Below are 18,524 nucleotides of genomic sequence, written 5' to 3' on the forward strand. Positions count from 1 at the left end.
TGGTCTGAAACCTCAGTACCAATGAAAAGTGCATACAAAAATGTTTACATACAGTACATAAGATACATATGGTGCATAGAGTAGCCCATTATTAGCTAGGGAAATATGCAAGTAGCAAACATGTGACTATATAAGAACACAGTCCAATGTATATCATCAGCTTATAACATATAGCATAAATGGGTACTAGAGAGGATCAAATCCCCTATGATAGAGTCCAGGAACAGAGTCCCAATCTTAAGATGCGCATAAAACAGTTCCACAAACAGTGTGAGATGAGGTGCTGTCACCCTCAACTTGTTTACCCAGACGTCGGCGTTTCGGAATTGGATTCCTTCCTCAATGGGTGCGCAGCGGAATAAGCAACAGCAGCAGAGCGGGTGAGAGGCAGCGTCCTGACCGCCATGGCGTCCCGCACACTTTAAATACAGGGGCAGTGTAAAGAGGCAAGGGGCGGAGGCAAGTCGTCACACCGGGGCCGGCCCAGTGACGCGATGACGTCAGGCGGCTTACGCCGCCGCGCAATCGCGTCACATGCTTAGTCCAAAGCGTCTCCATAGCAGCGGTGGGCAGCGTAGCTAACAGAGCGACGTATCTAGCCCACACGCTGTCGTTGTCATGGGGACCAATGAAACAGCATATTATCAGGATCTATATGGCGGCAGACATAAGAAAAAGCTTCATGATATATAACATCCAATGATCCTAGTGACTTGCTGTACAAGTAATCTGATAGCAGATCGGTGTGAGGACCATAACATTGCCTGTAGACAAATATGAAAAGAAAGCACATATTAATTTAATCAAGAAAAGTCAAAACAAATATTGATTCACAGAATCAAAAGAATTAGCAGATTCAATTAATCTTAAAGTGGTAACAACACCACCATGACAGTATGATACAGCAAACTACAAAAAACATCTTAGATCCACATCCTCATTCAAACCATTAGGACGACTTGCCTCCGCCCCTTGCCTCTTTACACTGCCCCTGTATTTAAAGTGTGCGGGACGCCATGGCGGTCAGGACGCTGCCTCTCACCCGCTCTGCTGCTGTTGCTTATTCCGCTGCGCACCCATTGAGGAAGGAATCCAATTCCGAAACGCCGACGTCTGGGTAAACAAGTTGAGGGTGACAGCACCTCATCTCACACTGTTTGTGGAACTGTTTTATGCGCATCTTAAGATTGGGACTCTGTTCCTGGACTCTATCATAGGGGATTTGATCCTCTCTAGTACCCATTTATGCTATATGTTATAAGCTGATGATATACATTGGACTGTGTTCTTATATAGTCACATGTTTGCTACTTGCATATTTCCCTAGCTAATAATGGGCTACTCTATGCACCATATGTATCTTATGTACTGTATGTAAACATTTTTGTATGCACTTTTCATTGGTACTGAGGTTTCAGACCAGTTAATGATATTTCTCTCATATTGATTATCAATACACTTTTCTAAGCATTTGAACTGGCTTGGTGTGCGTGTTTTTAGTGTATCAAGGGATTTCCCCCCTCCCCACCGATCTGCTACACTCTCCTCTTATGCTGCACCCCTCCTGCCCCTGAATGGGGGGGATTTTTTTTTTTTTTTTGCAGGGGGGCCAGGGGATTTCAAGGTATGCCCCTGACGCTGAGTAAATAATTTATAAATTAATTTCATTAATTACGTTATTTTCACTACAGTTCTTCTTTACAGATGAACACAAATGTAGCCGTGAGCTTGCTTTTCCAATATGTGGCCGAACAAGGTTTTGATTGGTTCTTGTATCTTATGTGCTGTATTCTTCTGTTATTTTCTCAGAACTTTGCCCGGGTGAAGATGCAGGTCACCATGTCCCTGTCCTCATTAGTGGGAACCTCTCAGAAGTTCAATGAGGAGTACCTCCGGCGCTCCTTGAAGACCATCCTGACCTACTCTGAGGAAGACCTGGAACTGAGAGAGACCACCTTCCCAGAACAAGTAATGAAGCCTAGATACATGTATTTATTATAGGGAATACATTGTGTTGTGTGCAGAGCGTACAACGGTAATGGATCTTCTCCGCAGGTCCAGGATCTGGTATTCAACCTCCACATGATCCTAACAGACACTGTGAAAATGAAGGAGCATCAAGAAGACCCTGAGATGTTAATGGATTTGATGTATCGGTGAGTGACCAGGGAATGACATGCTAGCATTGTATTTACACCCCATTCATTATAATGAAAGTTTAAAGTATAACTCTAGAATCAAAGTTTAATGCAAATCTGTAGTGATTTGTACCTATGGAGAGTGAAGACTCTGGATCCTATTGAGCCTTCCATCGAGTAAGGCAAAAGTGGGGCTGGAAATTTGGGCGCTTCACGTGGTAAGCTATGATTAAGGGCTAAGGCCCGAAACGTGTCAGCTTTCTCTTGAAGTGGGATACGTCCTAAATAAAAGTTACCAATTTGACAAAGTGCGGAATTCCTCGTCAGGTGGTAATGGGAATTACAGCTATAGCGGCGCTTGGGCAGTAATTTGGACGCCGTCAAGAGATGGCGCCCAAATTACGATAAAAATTCAAGCAATAGCTGAAAGCCTAATTAATTCTTGCCCTACAGTCCACGACTGCCTGTAGGGGGAATAGTAATTAACGCCACAGGGACTTTTGAAGGCGCAGGGTGAGCCGTTTTTTGGCTTCACCCTGCAACCAAATTTCCTGTTTCCTTAAAATGAACCTGTAATGGAAAACTGTCCTGGGGCAGTTACTTACCTCGGATGGGGGGAAACCTCTGGATCCTAATGAGGCTTCCCCCACCCTCTCCTTCAGCCCCAATCCAGTGCTGGCAACCCCCGAAAATCCACTAACAAGCTTGTCGGCAGATGCGCATAGGCATTCAGGGCGTCTGCGCAGTAGAGCGGGCCCGGTCGGGCTCGGCTATTTCCGCTGGAGCCTGAGGGAAGGCTGGTACTGCACCTGCGCTTGATCTCAAAGGTAAATATTGCTGTCTACTGTTCTTCAAGGGAGTCAGGGCTGGATCCGTGCTGCACAGGAGGATGGGGGATTTTTGGGGGAATAAATCTTCTATGCCATATCTAAAACCAGGGGCATAATGTCAATGCCCCCCCTCCCAGCAAGATTATTGAGGGGACATCTGCACACAGTCCCAAGCACCTCCCCCCCCCTCCCACTAGTAGAAGGCCCCATGCAGAGTAGCGGAGGTAGCGCTGTTATATTTGCTAAATACTATTTTGTTTTAAGAAGGCAAAAGTGTACTTTCTGGAAGGAATGTATTTCTGATCATTTTTTCTTTAACTTGCCCTGGTAGAATTGCCAAGGGATACCAGAACTCTCCAGACTTGCGTCTGACATGGTTGCAGAACATGGCCGCCAAGCACACTGAGCGAGGAAACCATGCTGAGGCGGCCCACTGCCTGGTACATGGAGCGGCTCTAGTGGCGGAGTACCTCAGCATGCTGGAAGATGCCAGACACCTGCCTGTGGGTTGCGTCAGCTTCCAGGTACTGACAGGAGGCCCATAGGTGACGGTATCTCTACCTCAGCTATCCCAGTGTATATAATATATCCTCCTTCCCACAGAGCATCTCCTCCAACATCCTGGAAGAGTCGGCCGTGTCAGATGATGTCGTGTCCCCGGATGAAGAAGGGATCTGTGCTGGGAAATATTTCACTGAGGCCGGGCTGGTTGGTCTGCTGGAACAGGCATGCCACAGCTTCTCTATGGTGAGGCAACTCAAAGCATGCATCACATTCATCTCAACAGGAAGTAGTCATCTATAAACAGGAAGTAGTCATCTATATCTGTCACACTGCTAGACTTATATGTCCGATTACTTCAAGCGGACCCAAACTCTTGCACAGCTTACAATGAAAAGTCTACTACACATATAGTTGCTGAAGAAATTCACTGTTCTGTGCTTGTTTAGCTAGATCAACGTGTTGAATTAGTTCTAATTAGCAGCTGTGAATAGACTACAGGAGCTCTGCTCCCCGTACAGTAAACACTGAGGCTTAACCCTTTCAGTGCTTCCTGCAAAGTGAAACCAAGTTAAAACTTTTACTACAGTTTTTGTTGCTCTATCCTTGATAAATGTAACCAACAATCCCTGAAATGAGAAGAATAGCTGAGGTTACATTACCATTTCATATTCCCTGAACTCTCCATGTTCACTAGGCTCTTCTGTTTCTAATTTGTTCTTGCATTGTCCTAGACGGATGGGAGCATATTACATGTATATTGTCCTACAGGGTGGCCTGTTTGAGGCAGTGAATGAAGTCTATAAAATCCTCATTCCAATTTATGAGGCAAGTCGTGACTACCGGAAGCTGGCCGTGGTCCATGGAAAACTGCAGGAGGCCTTCAACAAGATCACCAATCAGGTATGGAGACCATTTACTCCCCTTTATACTGATGGCAGGAAGTCCCATGGATTTCTACACCTCAGAATCCACTCCAGTGTAGCCAGTAGAGTCTCCCTCAGTGGAGGCAGATCTGCAGAGGACTAGTTTTATATCACACCAGAAATACGAAAACCTGATGCCTGACGCAGTCGCAGCCATTTTTGTGAAGACCAGAAACCCAACAACTCCGACCCAATTACATATTATTGCAGTTAGATCCTCGGATGGTACATATCCCAGCCTAACTGACATTCTACATATCCCAGCCTAAGGGCTCGTTTCCACTAGGAGCGGTGCGATGCGGCTAAATAGCCACAATCGCACCGCAGGTGTGCTGAAACACATGCACGTCAGTGGAACAGTTTCCACTGTGTGCATGTTGTGCGGCGCGGAGCGGTCCGATAATCTGCAGATTTTCGCACGGCCGCATCCGCCTGCAGCCGTGTCCCATCTCCCCAATACACTTCTGCATCGGAGATGCGGAAGTGATGCGATGCGGCTGCGTAGCCACACTCGCATCACTTCGCAAGTGGAAACGGGCCCTTACTGAGGTACTACATGTCTCAGGAAAAAAACAGACAGTCTAGGACGCTCAAACTGCTGAAGTATTACAAACCAGGGAGTCAACCAGTCCACACCCGGATCCACCAAAGGTGCAGTAATCCACAGCAACAAGAAAAAAAATTACAAGGTCTTCTCCTGGATGAATGCAATTATAGCACTATTTTATTGCGCCATAGCAGCTAAAACTTGAAAAAGCAAATCTAAAAAAGATGAAGCGCTTCATAGTGCATTATCAATGGGTGATTTTAATCGCAATTTTAAAAGTTCTACTTACAAGATGTAGAATGTCAATTCGCTCATCAGCGGTACAGTCCACCGCTACACACTTATGCAGGTTGGCAACAACGCGCTGTCGCCAGCAGCCGTTCTATACCCCCTAGCAGAAATCCACACTAGATGAGGGTGGTGAGTATGTTATAAGTTAGAATCGTCCATAGCAGGTTAAAGATAACAATCAAGCGTCCATAGTCTTTATCCTTTTTCCACCCTTTTCTCTTTCCCCTCCCCGTCATTACAGTCACGTGGACCGCCACCTGTAATCTATAAGAACCCAACATCAGTCCAGGGGAGACACCTAGGAAGTCACCTCAAACAAGAGTCATATAATCTAAATCTTTTTTAGATTTGCTTTCCCTTGCCAATTGTAATTGGAGCAGCACAGTGCATTGGGATAAAGGAGAATAAACATTTGTGGTAGCCTGTTAGCCTCAGGACAGGAGCGCAAGGTTTTGGAATATTTCTGAAAACTTGAAAAAGGCCTGTCAGCCAAAACGTTGTGTATTTCAGCTGCTATGGTGCAATAAAACAGTGCTATAATTGCATTTATCCAAGTGGAGACCCAGTCATTTTTTATTTTTTTTTTCCTTGTTGCTGCACAACATGTCCCAGCCTAACTGACATTCTACATGTCCCAGCCTAACATTCTACAAGTCCTACCCTAACTGACATTCTACAAGTACCAGCCTAACTGACATTCTACAACATCCCTGCAGGAGGCAGAACTTGGCAGTTTTAAATTCAATTATTCACCAGATATTTTTGTATGTGAGTATTTGTTTAGCACAGACAATATTCTGAGGAATTTCACCAGCCTTTGTCTGAGCTATAAAAGTCTGGCATTCTTAAAGAGGAACTTCAGCCTAAACAAACATATTGTCATTAAGTTACATCAGTTGTGTTAATTAAAATAGATAGGTAATATAATCTCTTACCCACCCCGTTTTAAAAGAACAGGCAAATGTTTGATTTCATGAGGGCAGCCATCTTTTTGGTTGAAAGGAGGTGACAGGGAGCATGAGACACCGTTCCAACTGTCCCGTGTGCTGATCACCCCTCCCAGTTGCTAGGCAACGGGAATAACAACATAGGAAATCCCATCATGCTTTGCACAGCATCAGGGGAAAAAAGCCCGGGCAGTTTTCTTTGATGGGTGGAGCTTAGCTAAAAATGCAGCTAGTTCTGATGCTGTGAAACTGTTAAAGAAACCCCAAGCCTTTTCAGTTCTGCTGAGCAGATTTTTAGTCCGGAGGTTCACTTTAATGATGTGGCAATAATTAGCTAGGGAATATACGGAGACTGTTACTATGTATTAATGTGTGCTCTTTTTTTCCTTTTGTCTCCTTCTTGCATTACCTCTTTTCTCTCCTGCATTTTCTGTGTATGTGTCCTGTCCCATGTGATGCCCGTATACCATGTGACACCTGTTTATCCCTCCGTTCATGTTATACTTCCTGTTTACTGCCTCCTTGTCTTCCTTTCTTCTTCTTTACCTTGCAATATAAATTGTTTTTACTTCTCATTTCCCACCTTTGCTTCCTTTTCCTTTATTTCCTCCATCGCCATTTCCTGTCAATCTTCTGTTCTTCCCTTCGGGTTCGCTCATTCCCCTTCACCTTTCTGAATTCTCTCCTCCTCCTCTCCTGTTGTTTCCCACTCACTCTGCCCGCCTCTCTTCCTTCACTACTTTCCTTTTGCCATGTCCTGCTTTCCTTTGATGTCGCACCTTTTCTTTAACCGCTTTTCCCTTTTCCTTACCCTTCTCATTGCCTTTACTTTTCTTATCTCCTTTGTTTTATTCAATAAATGTATTTACTTTGTTGCTGTACCATCTTGGAATTCTTCTCTTCACGTTCCCCATTCCCTCTCCCTTCCCCTTTCTCTTTTCACATCTCCTATACCTTATCGCCTTCTCTCCTCTTTCCCACTTACTCCTCATTCTTCTTTTTCTTCCTTTTTCCCCACCTCTTCTTCTCCTCTACCTCTTGTTCTGCTCTTCCTATTCGTTTTTTTCCCTCCTCTTCTCCCCCCTACCTCTTACCTCTTCCTCACCTTCTCTCCTCTTCCCCACCCCCTCCTCTTCTTCCATTTTCCCTTCTCCATACCTCTTCTTCTCTACCTCTCGTTCTGCTCTTCTTATCCCTTTTCTTCCCCTCCGTTTATCTTGTTTTCTCCTTTCCCCTACCTCTTCCTCACCTTCTCCTCTTATATCTTCCTGTTCCCTTCTCCTCATCTCTTCTTTTCCTCTACCTCTCGTTCTGCTCTTCCTATCCCTTTTCTTCCCCTCCTTTTATCTTGTTTTCTCATTTCTCCTGTCCCCTACCTCTTACATCTTCCTCGCCTTTTCTCTTTCCCATTCTTTTCTTCTTTCCTTTTCTCTCGTTCTCTTCTCCTCCTCTGCCTCTTGTTCTGCTCATCCTATCCCGTTACTTCCCCTCTTTTTATCATGTTTTTTTGTCCTTTCCCCAAACCTTTTCATCACTTTCTCCTCTTTCCCTCTTCCTCATCTTATTTTTTCCTCTTCCCTTCTCACCTCTTCTCTAATTCTCTCCTTTTCCACTACCTCTTGTTGCATTTCCTATCCCTTTTCTTCCCCTTCTTTTAACTTCTTTTCTCTTTTGTACTTTTGTTCTCTCCTCCTGCCCTCTTTTCTCCTACTCCCACTCCTTTACTTTTCTTCAATGGTTTCCTTTTCTCACATCTCTTCTTCTGTCCTCTCACTCTTCCCCTGTTTTCTTCTTTGTTATCCATATCTTTTTCCTCTCCCTTGTCTCTGTTTTTCCTCATTATTCCCCTGTCGGTCTCTGTCTTGGTTCCTGTGTTTTCCCCCCTTGCTCTCGAGCAGATCACTGGCTGGGAGGTAGGCAGTTTGTCGATTAACAGATTCATTTGATTTCTGGTCTTGTCTTCACCTCGCTTCTCTTACTGACAATGCTGACCAGACATACTGCAAGCGGGAGAATATCTACTTATGCAGTAGGTAAACTGGTACTAAAGTGTCTGGCCATTTTGTCGTACATTAGACCCCGGATCATGTGTACTTCATACATTTCTCGGAGTGCTATCCGTTGCTAGGAGACTATCTCCACACCTCTACTGCCAGACAGTAGACCTGAAATGAAGTCGATCCGATGACCCTATTGCATAATTAGAGTGTGTGTTTCTGAAGTACTGTGTTTGGCTTATCTACACATGTGACATGTGTGATTACATATATGCAGAGTCCATATATGTTTGTATAAGCATGTTTTTCAGTGTTTTTCTATGTTTGCACATTGTGCATGCGTGCACTTTTATATTCACAGGACATGCATTGCACTCTCACAAATAATAATAACAGCTCCCACATTATCATGTTTTGCAGGTTGTTGTTTTGTGTTTGCACATTGTGGAGGCGGCCATCTTGTAGGCAGGACAGGTATGCAACTCGTTAAAGGAAACCTGAAGTGAAAATAAACGTATGAGATAGTGAATTGTGTATGTTGTACAGCTAAGAAATAGAACAGTAGTAGCAAAGAAATGAGTCTCATATTGTTTTCCTGACAGAGTAAAAAAAAAACACTTCAGCTATTTATGCAAAAGAGTTGAGTCGAATACAGTCCTGTTTTCTGAAGATTTTACGCAGCCAGAAAACAGTGAGAGACCGCTTGAGATAGGATTTTTCTGCAGGAAAGTTCAAAGGGTCATTATTTCTGCTTTGTTTTATAGCTTAAAGAGAAACTCCGACCAAAAATTGAACTTTATCCCAATCAGTAGCTGATACCCATTTTTACATGAGAAATCTATTCCTTTTCACAAACAGACCATCAGGGGGCTCTGTATGGCTGATATTGTGGTGAAACCCCTCCCACAAGAAACCCCTCCCACAAGAAAAGTTCAAACTTTTATTAGTTTCCTGTCTGTGAACCTTGCTGCATTGTGGGAATTAGCTGTTTACAGCTGTTTCCATCTGCCAAAAACCATGCAGCAACTACATCACCTGCCAACAGTAAAATGTTCACTGGGGTTCCTCTTTAAAAGACAGAGTGTGGTTATATAACTGCAACTGTGACAGTATGATGCAATGTTATATAAAAAGCTATACAACTGAAAATAAAAATATGAGACTCTTTTCTTTGCTACTATTGTTCTATTCATTAGCCTTACTACACATGCAATTCATTATATCATAAGTTTATTTTTGCTTCAGGTTTGCTTCAAACTAGACTTATAACCAATCACATGACACTCCTCTCCAGAGTAAACATAAAAGGACCCTGAAGTTAGAGGAATATGGAGACTGGCGTATTTTTTTTAAATATAAACAATGCACATTGCCTGGCAGTCCTGCTGATCCTCTGTCTCTAATATATTTAGCCATGGCCCCTGAACAAGCACGCAGATCAGGTGCTTCTGACTAGATTAGCTGCATGCTTGTTTCAGGTGTGTAATTCAGACAATACTGTCAGCAGCACTGCCAGGCAACTGGCAATGTTTAAGGGCTCACTTCCACTATCGCAAATTCGCATGCGTTTTTCGCATGCAAATTCGCATAGCAATACAAGTGAATGGGACTGTTTCCACTTGTCAGGATTCCTTTGCGTTTTTTTGTGCAGAAAAATTTGCATGGCAGAGCCATCAGAATTCGCATACCGCTATGCGAATCACATACAATGTATTTAATAGGAAATTCGCATGAGGTTTGGGTATGCGAATTTTCATGCGAAGTTTCATGCGAATTCGCATAGAAACAATGGAAAAGCACACCAGCACTGCCATGGTTAAATTCGCATACATCGTCATCCATGCGAATTCGCATGAAAATTCGCATGGACCCGCATGCGAATTTCGCATCCGCATGCGATTCGCACTGCACAAGTGGAAATGCAGCCTATAAGGAAATAAATATGGCTGCCTCCATATACCTCCCACTTCCGGTTTCCTTAACCACCCTGGCGTTCTATTAAGATCGCCAGGGTGGATGCGTAGCAGTACTTTTTGTGTTTTTTTTTTCCCCATCATGTAGCTAGCCTAGCGCTAGCTACATGATTCCCCCCTCCCAGCGCTATGCCTCCCACCCCTCCGATCGCCGCCGACGCACTCACCCATAAGGAAATCCCGTTCTGAACAGGATTTCCTTTAGGGCTTCCCCCGTCGCCATGGCGACGATCGTGATGACGTCATAGACGTCGTGACGTCATCCGGAGTTCCGATCCACCCTGCAGCGCTGCCTGGCTCTGATTTGCCAGGCTGCGCACGGGGTCTGGGGGGGGCCTCTATTGCGGCCCATAGCGGCGCATTGGCGGTGGCGATCGCAGTAGACACGCAGCAAGCGAAGTGCTTGCTGCGTGTCTGAAAAAGAATGAAGCAAATCGGCCCAGCGGGGTCTGAGCGGCACCCTCCGGCGGTAAAGGACGAGCTGAGCTCGTCCATACCGCTAAGGAAGTTAAGATTCTCCTTTGTCCTGGAGTCTCTGCAGTTCTGAGGCTGTCTAGGCGTGGAGCAAAAAGGAAAGGATGTCTCCCAGTAGGGACACAGGAATAACAATCTAACCTCCCACTCTGCTCAATTGTGTTATTGCTGTTTGTGTCACTATTGGGACTTCCTTTCAGGTAGAAATGGAAAGCTCCAAATTTCTGGAAAAAGGGAGAAATGTTCCTATATGCCTTTTTGTTACTCTACTTAGTTGCTCTTGGGGATATTGGCATAGTGTTATCTGGATGGTTATAGTACTGCCGGGAATCAGCCAATCACTGCAGTGAGGCGTGGAGCCTGGCTGATGTCACCAGCTTGCAGGGGATTGCTTTGGGCAGCATGTTGTACTTTGGCTCAGAGGATAAAATGGCGGCTTCCACAATGTGTGCGTATATCGGCATAAAATGTGCGTTCTTTAATATTTCTTTTCTCTGTTTTGCTGCTCTTCACTTCTGATTGGATGCGATGCTTTGGATGGAATTTGATGGTGAGTTACTAAAATATCTTTTGATTTTCTAAAGAACTAGCCACAAATCTTGTGCATGAGTTTGAAAATTGATTATTAAAAGATGACAACATTGGGGCTATATTAGTCACAGGACCCACAAGGAATGCCCTAATATGCGTTAGAGGGCATACCAGGCAATCTAGGCAGGTGATTTGGGCTTAGTTGGTGTCAAGGGGCTCACATGCCACCTTCTCTGACCTCTCTCCCCACTTCAGCTTAGCAAAAGGACCACAAGGGGGGGCAAATATACTACCTTTGCCTTGTTACATCTTAATCCATCTCTGCTTGTACTGATCTACTGGGCTCTCCTAATGTCTCCTTAGTTCTCACCAGGGAAGGATTACAGATGCGTTAGGACATGACAATGTCGGCCCCTTTTTTTATATTTTTTGATCCAGTCAGTGGTCCATTGTCCTCAATTCAAAGTCTTTCTAAGGCCTTCTTGTGTTCACAGTGTTGAGCTGTGCCTGTGTAACTTAAAGAGGTCCTCTAGTGACATATAGTAGAATGCAGTAAATTATTCAGGATCGCCACTTTTACGGTAATTATCCTGGTTTCCGCCTCAGAAACGTGTCCTATATCTACATATTGCTGTATATTGTTATGTAGCCCCGCCCTGCCAGTAATGTCACAGCCTAGGCTATTTAGCTATGTGGAATGCTCCTGAAGCATTCTGGGAGACCAGGTGTTCTATCTACTGACTTCAGAACACACAGTAAACAAACACTTTGCAGTTATGCAACTGCCAGCAGTAAAGATGTGCTAGATCCCTATGGCTCACATGGACGATAATACACATACCTCCCAACTTTTTGAGATAAGAAAAAGAGACACTTAAAGGGGTTCTTTCGCGAATGATGAAAAAAATGAAAAGTGGTTTATGCATAAACTATTAAACATCCTTCTAAAATAGTGTAAAAACTTTTTCAAAAAAATGAATGGTTTCCTCAATACAACATGTAATGTAAATAGTGACCGATGACGGGCTGGGAGGCTAATCCATTTGATAGGGGTGGTTTTTTTTACTTGCATTTCTCAAACAGAACTCTTGCCTAGCTAGTTTTCGGTTGTGTAATCCATTGCCATTAGGAGTTGCAGTTAAAGCTGTTATAATAACTGCCGACCTCAGGCTGAGCTCCTCGGCAGTTATTTATTGTAGTTTCACAGACACAGGACCCAGCAAAGAGTATCGTGGCTGTTGCTACTCATGAGTCAGGGCTCTTTCGCTATTGGCTGGCTGCAATTGATCAGACTTTCAGGCTCCCTCTACAGGCCTTGCGTGCTTGCAGATTCCTCTTGTGTGACTGCTGTATTGGCTACAGTGACTTGAGCAATCACAATGTCTGCATGGAATGGTAAGGAGATCACAGCACAGATAGTGATCTCCCTGCAGCAGAGATAACACAAAGCTCAGCATGCAGTCTCTGCCTGACCTGAAGACTTGAGGGCCTGCAGTGGCATGTGCTTATTCTGGCCAGGCCTGTCTCAATCCCACTCCCCCTCTGATAAAGATGGAATAGTGAGAGGGCTGCTGAAGATAAAGCAATGTGTGAGAAGAGGGCTGGAGGCGATTTGCTATTTGCTACACAGTGGTTGGCAGAAGTCAGTAAGGGTCGGTTCACATTTGCATTTTGGGCCAAACCGGATCTGGTGAGTGGATCCGGGGTCCACATCACCGGATCCGGATGGCCCGCGGAGTGGCCATTCACATTGTGAAAACGGATTTGATCAATGATTGATCGGATCCGTTTTCACTGAGCAAATACATACCTTATCTTGAGCAGCAGCCGGCGGTAAAGGGTTCCTCTCCTTCCGCTATAATTACACAGAGCGTCATGTGACTAGTCACATGACGCGTCATGTAGTCACATGACCCGGAAGAAGACGGAAGCTTCTACCGCCGGCTGCTGCGCAAGACTAGGTATGTGTAAAGAATCCCTAGCCCACCCGCCCGGCTACTGCACCCTCCCGTCGCTCAGGTTCCCATCGGCACATGCCCCCATCCCCCGTGGAACGGTCCGCTTCTTCACTAGTGTGAAGAAACTTTCCGTTTCCCATTGCCCGCAATGCTGCTGTATTTTTTTTCCGACTACGTTCCGCAGGGCAGAATGGTCTGGAAAATTAGGGCCTGCTGCAATTTTGGGGGCCGGAATGTACGGAACGTATCTGCACCAACGGACAGATGTGAATGGATCCATAGGTTAACATTGGATCCATTCACATCCATCTGTTTGTACAGTATACGTTCCGCTTACATTGCGGAAAAAAACGCTAATGTGAACCAGCCCTAAAACTCTCCAGCCAGGTTTCCAGAAACAGCAGGGATGTGTTTGAAAAACAGAAGCTGGCAGCTTGTAAGGTGTACACACACTCTACAAACACACTACATATACACACTCTATACAAACATACGCTCACTTACTCACTCACTCTCTGTTAGGTCCTATGTGCTTGACACACAGTAAAGCTACGCACACACATGCAGTAACCATTATCATGTGTGTACAGAGGCTGATGATGGATATTGCTGATGCCCGAGCAGTACCAATCACAATGCTATCCCCCCATCCCCCCAGCAACTGATTGGAGCCACTGAATCGTTCACAAACACTGTCCTTCTGCCCCCCTCCATAGCAACAAAACACATCGCTAGCCTCAAGGCTCAGGATGTGTCTTTACAGCATCAATGCCCAAATTGACGCCCGAAGGATTGTTTCCCAATCCCCAAAGGGAGAAAATTCTTGCATGTGTGTACTTAACTAAAGGGAGAGTCGCACTTTTATTAACGTTGTGCATTTACTGCACATTTTAATGTACAAGTCGCCCACCATACATTGCCTGTACCTGTTGGTAGTTTATGGGGATTGTACATGCTGTGCAATTTTATGTATCGGGGAGTTTTATAATTATATAATCACTATAATCGATTAGAAATGATCGATCGTGCACACTAATGAACAAAACAGTGCAGGCTGATCAGATTAATGGGATTGATCAGAAAAATATATCAATCCCACTATTCTGATCAGATTGGCCAGTGCGTTTTTGTTCGCTAGTGTGCATGATCAAGCATAGCAGCAATCAGAAACAATCAATTTTCCACCAGATTGGATAGTTATAGGCAACTATTAGGCAGAGGAGATGGTAGGTTAGTGATAGGAAAAGGAGAGGGAAGATTAGTGTAAAGGTGGCCATTAATGGTACAATTTTTTTCATCAGATGCGATCTTGGATGTTTTTAAGATCAAATTGTAAAACGATTCTATCGTCCATTAGACCAGAAAATGTTGTCGATCCGAATGTTGGATTTTATGATCGAATTGGAAGAGAGAAAATGCCCTAATCAACCTGTTCATGAGAACAATTGATAATTACCTTTCAATTACTTTTGATTGTAAAAATTGCATCGAAAGAGCGCATCTGATGAAAACACGGTACCATTAATCTCCCTGGCGGTAAGCCCGTGCTGAGCACGGGCTATGCCGCCGGGAGGCACCGCTCAGGCCCCGCTGGGCCGATTTGCATAATTTTTTTTTTTGCTGCACGCAGCTAGCACTTTGCTAGCTGCGTGCAGTGCCCGATCGCCGCCGCTACCCGCCGATCCGCCGCTATATGCGTCGCCGCAGCCGCCCCCCCCCCTAGACCCCGTGCGCTGCCTGGCCAATCAGTGCCAGGCAGCGCCGTGGGGTGGATCGGAGTCCCCTTTGACGTCACGACGTCGAGGACGTCGGTGACGTCATCCCGCCCCGTCGCCATGGCCATTCTTTGAACGGGATCTCCTGATCTCCGGCGGCGATCGGAGGGGCTGGGGGGATGCCGCTCAGCAGCGGCTATCATGTAGCGAGACCTCGTCTCGCTACATGAAATTTTTTTTATTTTTTTTTTTAACCTCCTGAGCGGTATGGACGAGCTCAGCTCGTCCATCACCGCCGGAGGCTGCCGCTCAGGCCCTGCTGGGCCGATTTTTATCAAATAAAGTGCAGCACACGCAGCCGGCACTTTGCCAGCCGCGTGTGCTGCCTGATCGCCGCCGCTCTGCGGCGATTCGCCGCGAGCAGCGGCGAAAGAGGGCCCCCCTAGCCGCCTGAGCCCTGCGCAGCCGGAACAAAAAGTTCCGGCCAGCGCTAAGGGCTGGATCGGAGGCGGCTGACGTCAGGACGTCGGCTGACGTCCATGACGTCACTCCGCTCGTCGCCATGGCGACGATCTAAGCAAAACAAGGAAGGCCGCTCATTGCGGCCTTCCTTGTTTATTATGGGCGCCGGAGGCGATCGGAAGAACGCCTCCGGAGCGCCCTCTAGTGGGCTTTCATGCAGCCAACTTTCAGTTGGCTGCATGAAATAGTTTTTTTTTAATTAAAAAAAAACCCTCCCGCAGCCACCCTGGCGATCTCAATAGAACGCCGAGGAGGTTAAACGTATTTGCTGCCCCCTGGCGGATTTTGACAAACCGCCAGGAGGGTTAATGTAAACCTTTAGACAGAGGGGGGGGGGGGGGGTAGTATTAGGCAGATGACAGGGGCGGGAGTTAGTGTTAGGCAGAGGAGAGGGGTGGGAGTTAGGCAGAGGGAGGGGTGAGATTAATGTAAGAGCTAGTTCACTCTAACGGGAAGGTTGCTGATCACTGGCAATTAGCCAGCGGTCATCAAAGCTCTAGTACAATGTACTATAAACCCTATGACATTGATCCCACTGCAGCATGCAGAATTTTCTGAGGGATTACACATGAAGGAAATCTGCAAAATCGCACTATATCGGTAGTTTTAAAAACCTGTTTGGAAAATTGGTTTGCAAAATTGCAATTGATTGTGATAATTTATCTAGGCAGGGGCACAAGTAGCTACCCAATATTATTTGGTAAGGGTGATCATTCAAGGCTTCCTAATACTGCTATCTGGGGCAACCACAGGATACCCAGTACTGCAAACTGGGAGGCTGGAGGCACATCTGGTTACCTAATAGTGATATCCAGGGGCACATGACTACTTTCATATTTTATCTGGTGGCTCATGGCTACCTAGCTGTTGTATCTGGAGGAACATGGCTACTTAATTTTTGTATAAAGGAGACACATGACCTGGCTATTTTTTTTTCTTAGGGCAAATGGCTACTTAAATATTGTATTTAGTGGTATAATGTCTATTCAATTCTGGTATAGGAGACCACATCGCTTTCCAGTATTGGTAATGTCGCCTAGAGTTAAAAGACAGATTGCCTTTGCGGCAGTATGATGAATTGTGGGCTTCCACTTCTCATTGGACTGAAATCTTCTTACTTGTCTGAGCACCCTTTTAACCGATAAACTGGGAGGCTGTGGTGAGGCCCAAATTCATTGCTCTGTATGGTGTTAATCCAGCTCTGGAAGATCCTAGCTGCACGCAGCCAGCCACCACATCATCCTTCCAAGCAGAGGAGGAGCAGGGAGACACAGAGAGAATGGAGGAGAGGGGGTCACCGCCTGGATACAACTGGAGTTGGCAGAAGAGGTTGTGGGAGGGGGGGGGGCATGCTTCAAAAGCAACTAAATTAATCTAAAATGTGATGCTGATTAGTGCTTTCATTTTGTATTTTATACCCAAACCAAAAACCTACCCACCCCCTGTAACTAATATCAAGCACTCTCCCCCTCCCCCCCCCCCCCTCCCAATCTGTGAAAGCGTAGTGTTTTCCAAAGGGATATTGCCTCACAGTCCAGCTCTGTGGCCTAATCACATAATATTATTTTTTGAGGTAAAGAATAGTCTTGTGTATCCTATATGAGAAAGTGTGTGTGTGTGTACATAAATGGGGCTACCAGGACCTGAAAAGGCCTCTAGGATTTGTTTTCCCCCCAGGCCAAATGGTCCCAGTCCTCCCCTGAGTGTGCCCCCCTTATCTTGTTTTAGAACTAGAGTTCATTGTTACACAGTCATGTGCGTCATGCCATCTGCTTTTAGCTGCAAGGAGAAGGTTTTTAGAGGCTTGTTTCTGTTTTAGTAATAGTGACCTGACAAGGTAAATTTTATGTCAATTATATATATTTTTTTAAATGTATATAAATTGCAATACATTTTTAAATAGATGGTTCTATATATACACATAAATATATAAATATGTATATATTTATATATAGTTATGTATATATGAATGTACATGTGCCGGAACGTGGGTTGTTGCGAACATGTGCATGCATGTGAGTATTGCAAGAGGGTGTGTTGAATGGGAGGGTGCGTAAGGCACGCTTTGCGTGGTTGGGGGTAGGGGGGGGGGGACTGGTGTGGGATGGTGTGTATGCTAAAGCCTAGTGCCTGTTTATTAAAGGAAACATCAAGCAAAATTAACTTCCCATGATATACTTACCAGGGGCTTCCTCCGGCCCCTTGAAGCCGACATGCCCCATGCCGCATCTCCAAACGCAGCTGCCACTGCCATGTGCAAAGGCCAACCTCCTCTACTGCACCTGCGTGAGCTCCGCTGTCAGTCAAGTCCACGTTGTCCACAGTGTACTGCGTAGGTGCAGTAGTTCTGTGCCTGTGCAGTACGCTGCATACAACATGGACTTGATTGACAGCAGCGCTTAACACAGGCGCAGTAAGGATGACCTCCCGTTCGGCCTGGTAGCTGCGATCGGAGATGCGGCGTGGGACATGTCAGCTTCAAGGGGCTGGAGGAAGCCCCTGGTAAGTATATCATGGGGAGTTATTTTTGCTTGATGTTTCCTTTAATAAACAGGTGCTAGGCTTTAGCATACACATCATCCCACACCAGTACCCCCCCCCCCCCCCCCCCCCCAAAGCGTGCCTTACGCACCCTCCCATTCAACACACCCTCTTGCAATACTAAAGTGCATGCACACGTTCACGACAACCTACTTTCCGGCACGCGTACATTCACATATACATATCTATATATAAATAAATATCATACACACACACACACACACACACACACACACACACACACACACACACACACACACACACACACACACACACACACACACACACACACAATTTAAAAATGTATTGCAATTTACATAAACTTATAATATAATATATATATCATAAAATTTACCTTGTCAGGTCACTATTACTAGAACAGATAGAAACAAGCCTCTAAAAATCTTCTCCTGGCAGGACTGTGTAACAATGATCTAAAAGATAAGTGGGGCACACTCTGAAGACACATTACTCCTGCAGAGACGCTGGAGTTTGTCAGCAGCTGATAAGATGACTCGCTTGCAGAGGATAGAAACTTATCTGCACACACGCTGGAGTCAAGTTGCCAGGCAACGAAGTAAACACATGACGTGCTCACTGAAACGCTGCTCGGCTTTCTGCTTGAGCTATTCC

General features: G+C 45.4%; 1 protein-coding gene across 9 annotated transcripts in view; it reads left to right on the forward strand.

The window, feature by feature from the left end:
• DOCK6 (dedicator of cytokinesis 6) overlaps positions 1–18,524 on the forward strand; it is a 248,549-nt gene that overhangs the window by 206,933 nt on the left and 23,092 nt on the right. For 8 of the 9 annotated variants that reach the window (XM_068274305.1, XM_068274306.1, XM_068274310.1 and 5 more), the window contains 6 exons: positions 1,810–1,968; positions 2,056–2,156; positions 3,300–3,492; positions 3,572–3,715; positions 4,241–4,372; positions 8,079–8,093. In XM_068274305.1, coding sequence (XP_068130406.1) covers positions 1,810–1,968; positions 2,056–2,156; positions 3,300–3,492; positions 3,572–3,715; positions 4,241–4,372; positions 8,079–8,093 — 744 coding nt within the window. The remainder of the gene's footprint in view (positions 1–1,809; positions 1,969–2,055; positions 2,157–3,299; positions 3,493–3,571; positions 3,716–4,240; positions 4,373–8,078; positions 8,094–18,524) is intronic. The other variant, XM_068274307.1, reaches the window with a different exon arrangement.

This window comes from Hyperolius riggenbachi, chromosome 3, assembly GCF_040937935.1.
Source record: "Hyperolius riggenbachi isolate aHypRig1 chromosome 3, aHypRig1.pri, whole genome shotgun sequence".
Lineage (NCBI taxonomy): Eukaryota > Metazoa > Chordata > Amphibia > Anura > Hyperoliidae > Hyperolius > Hyperolius riggenbachi.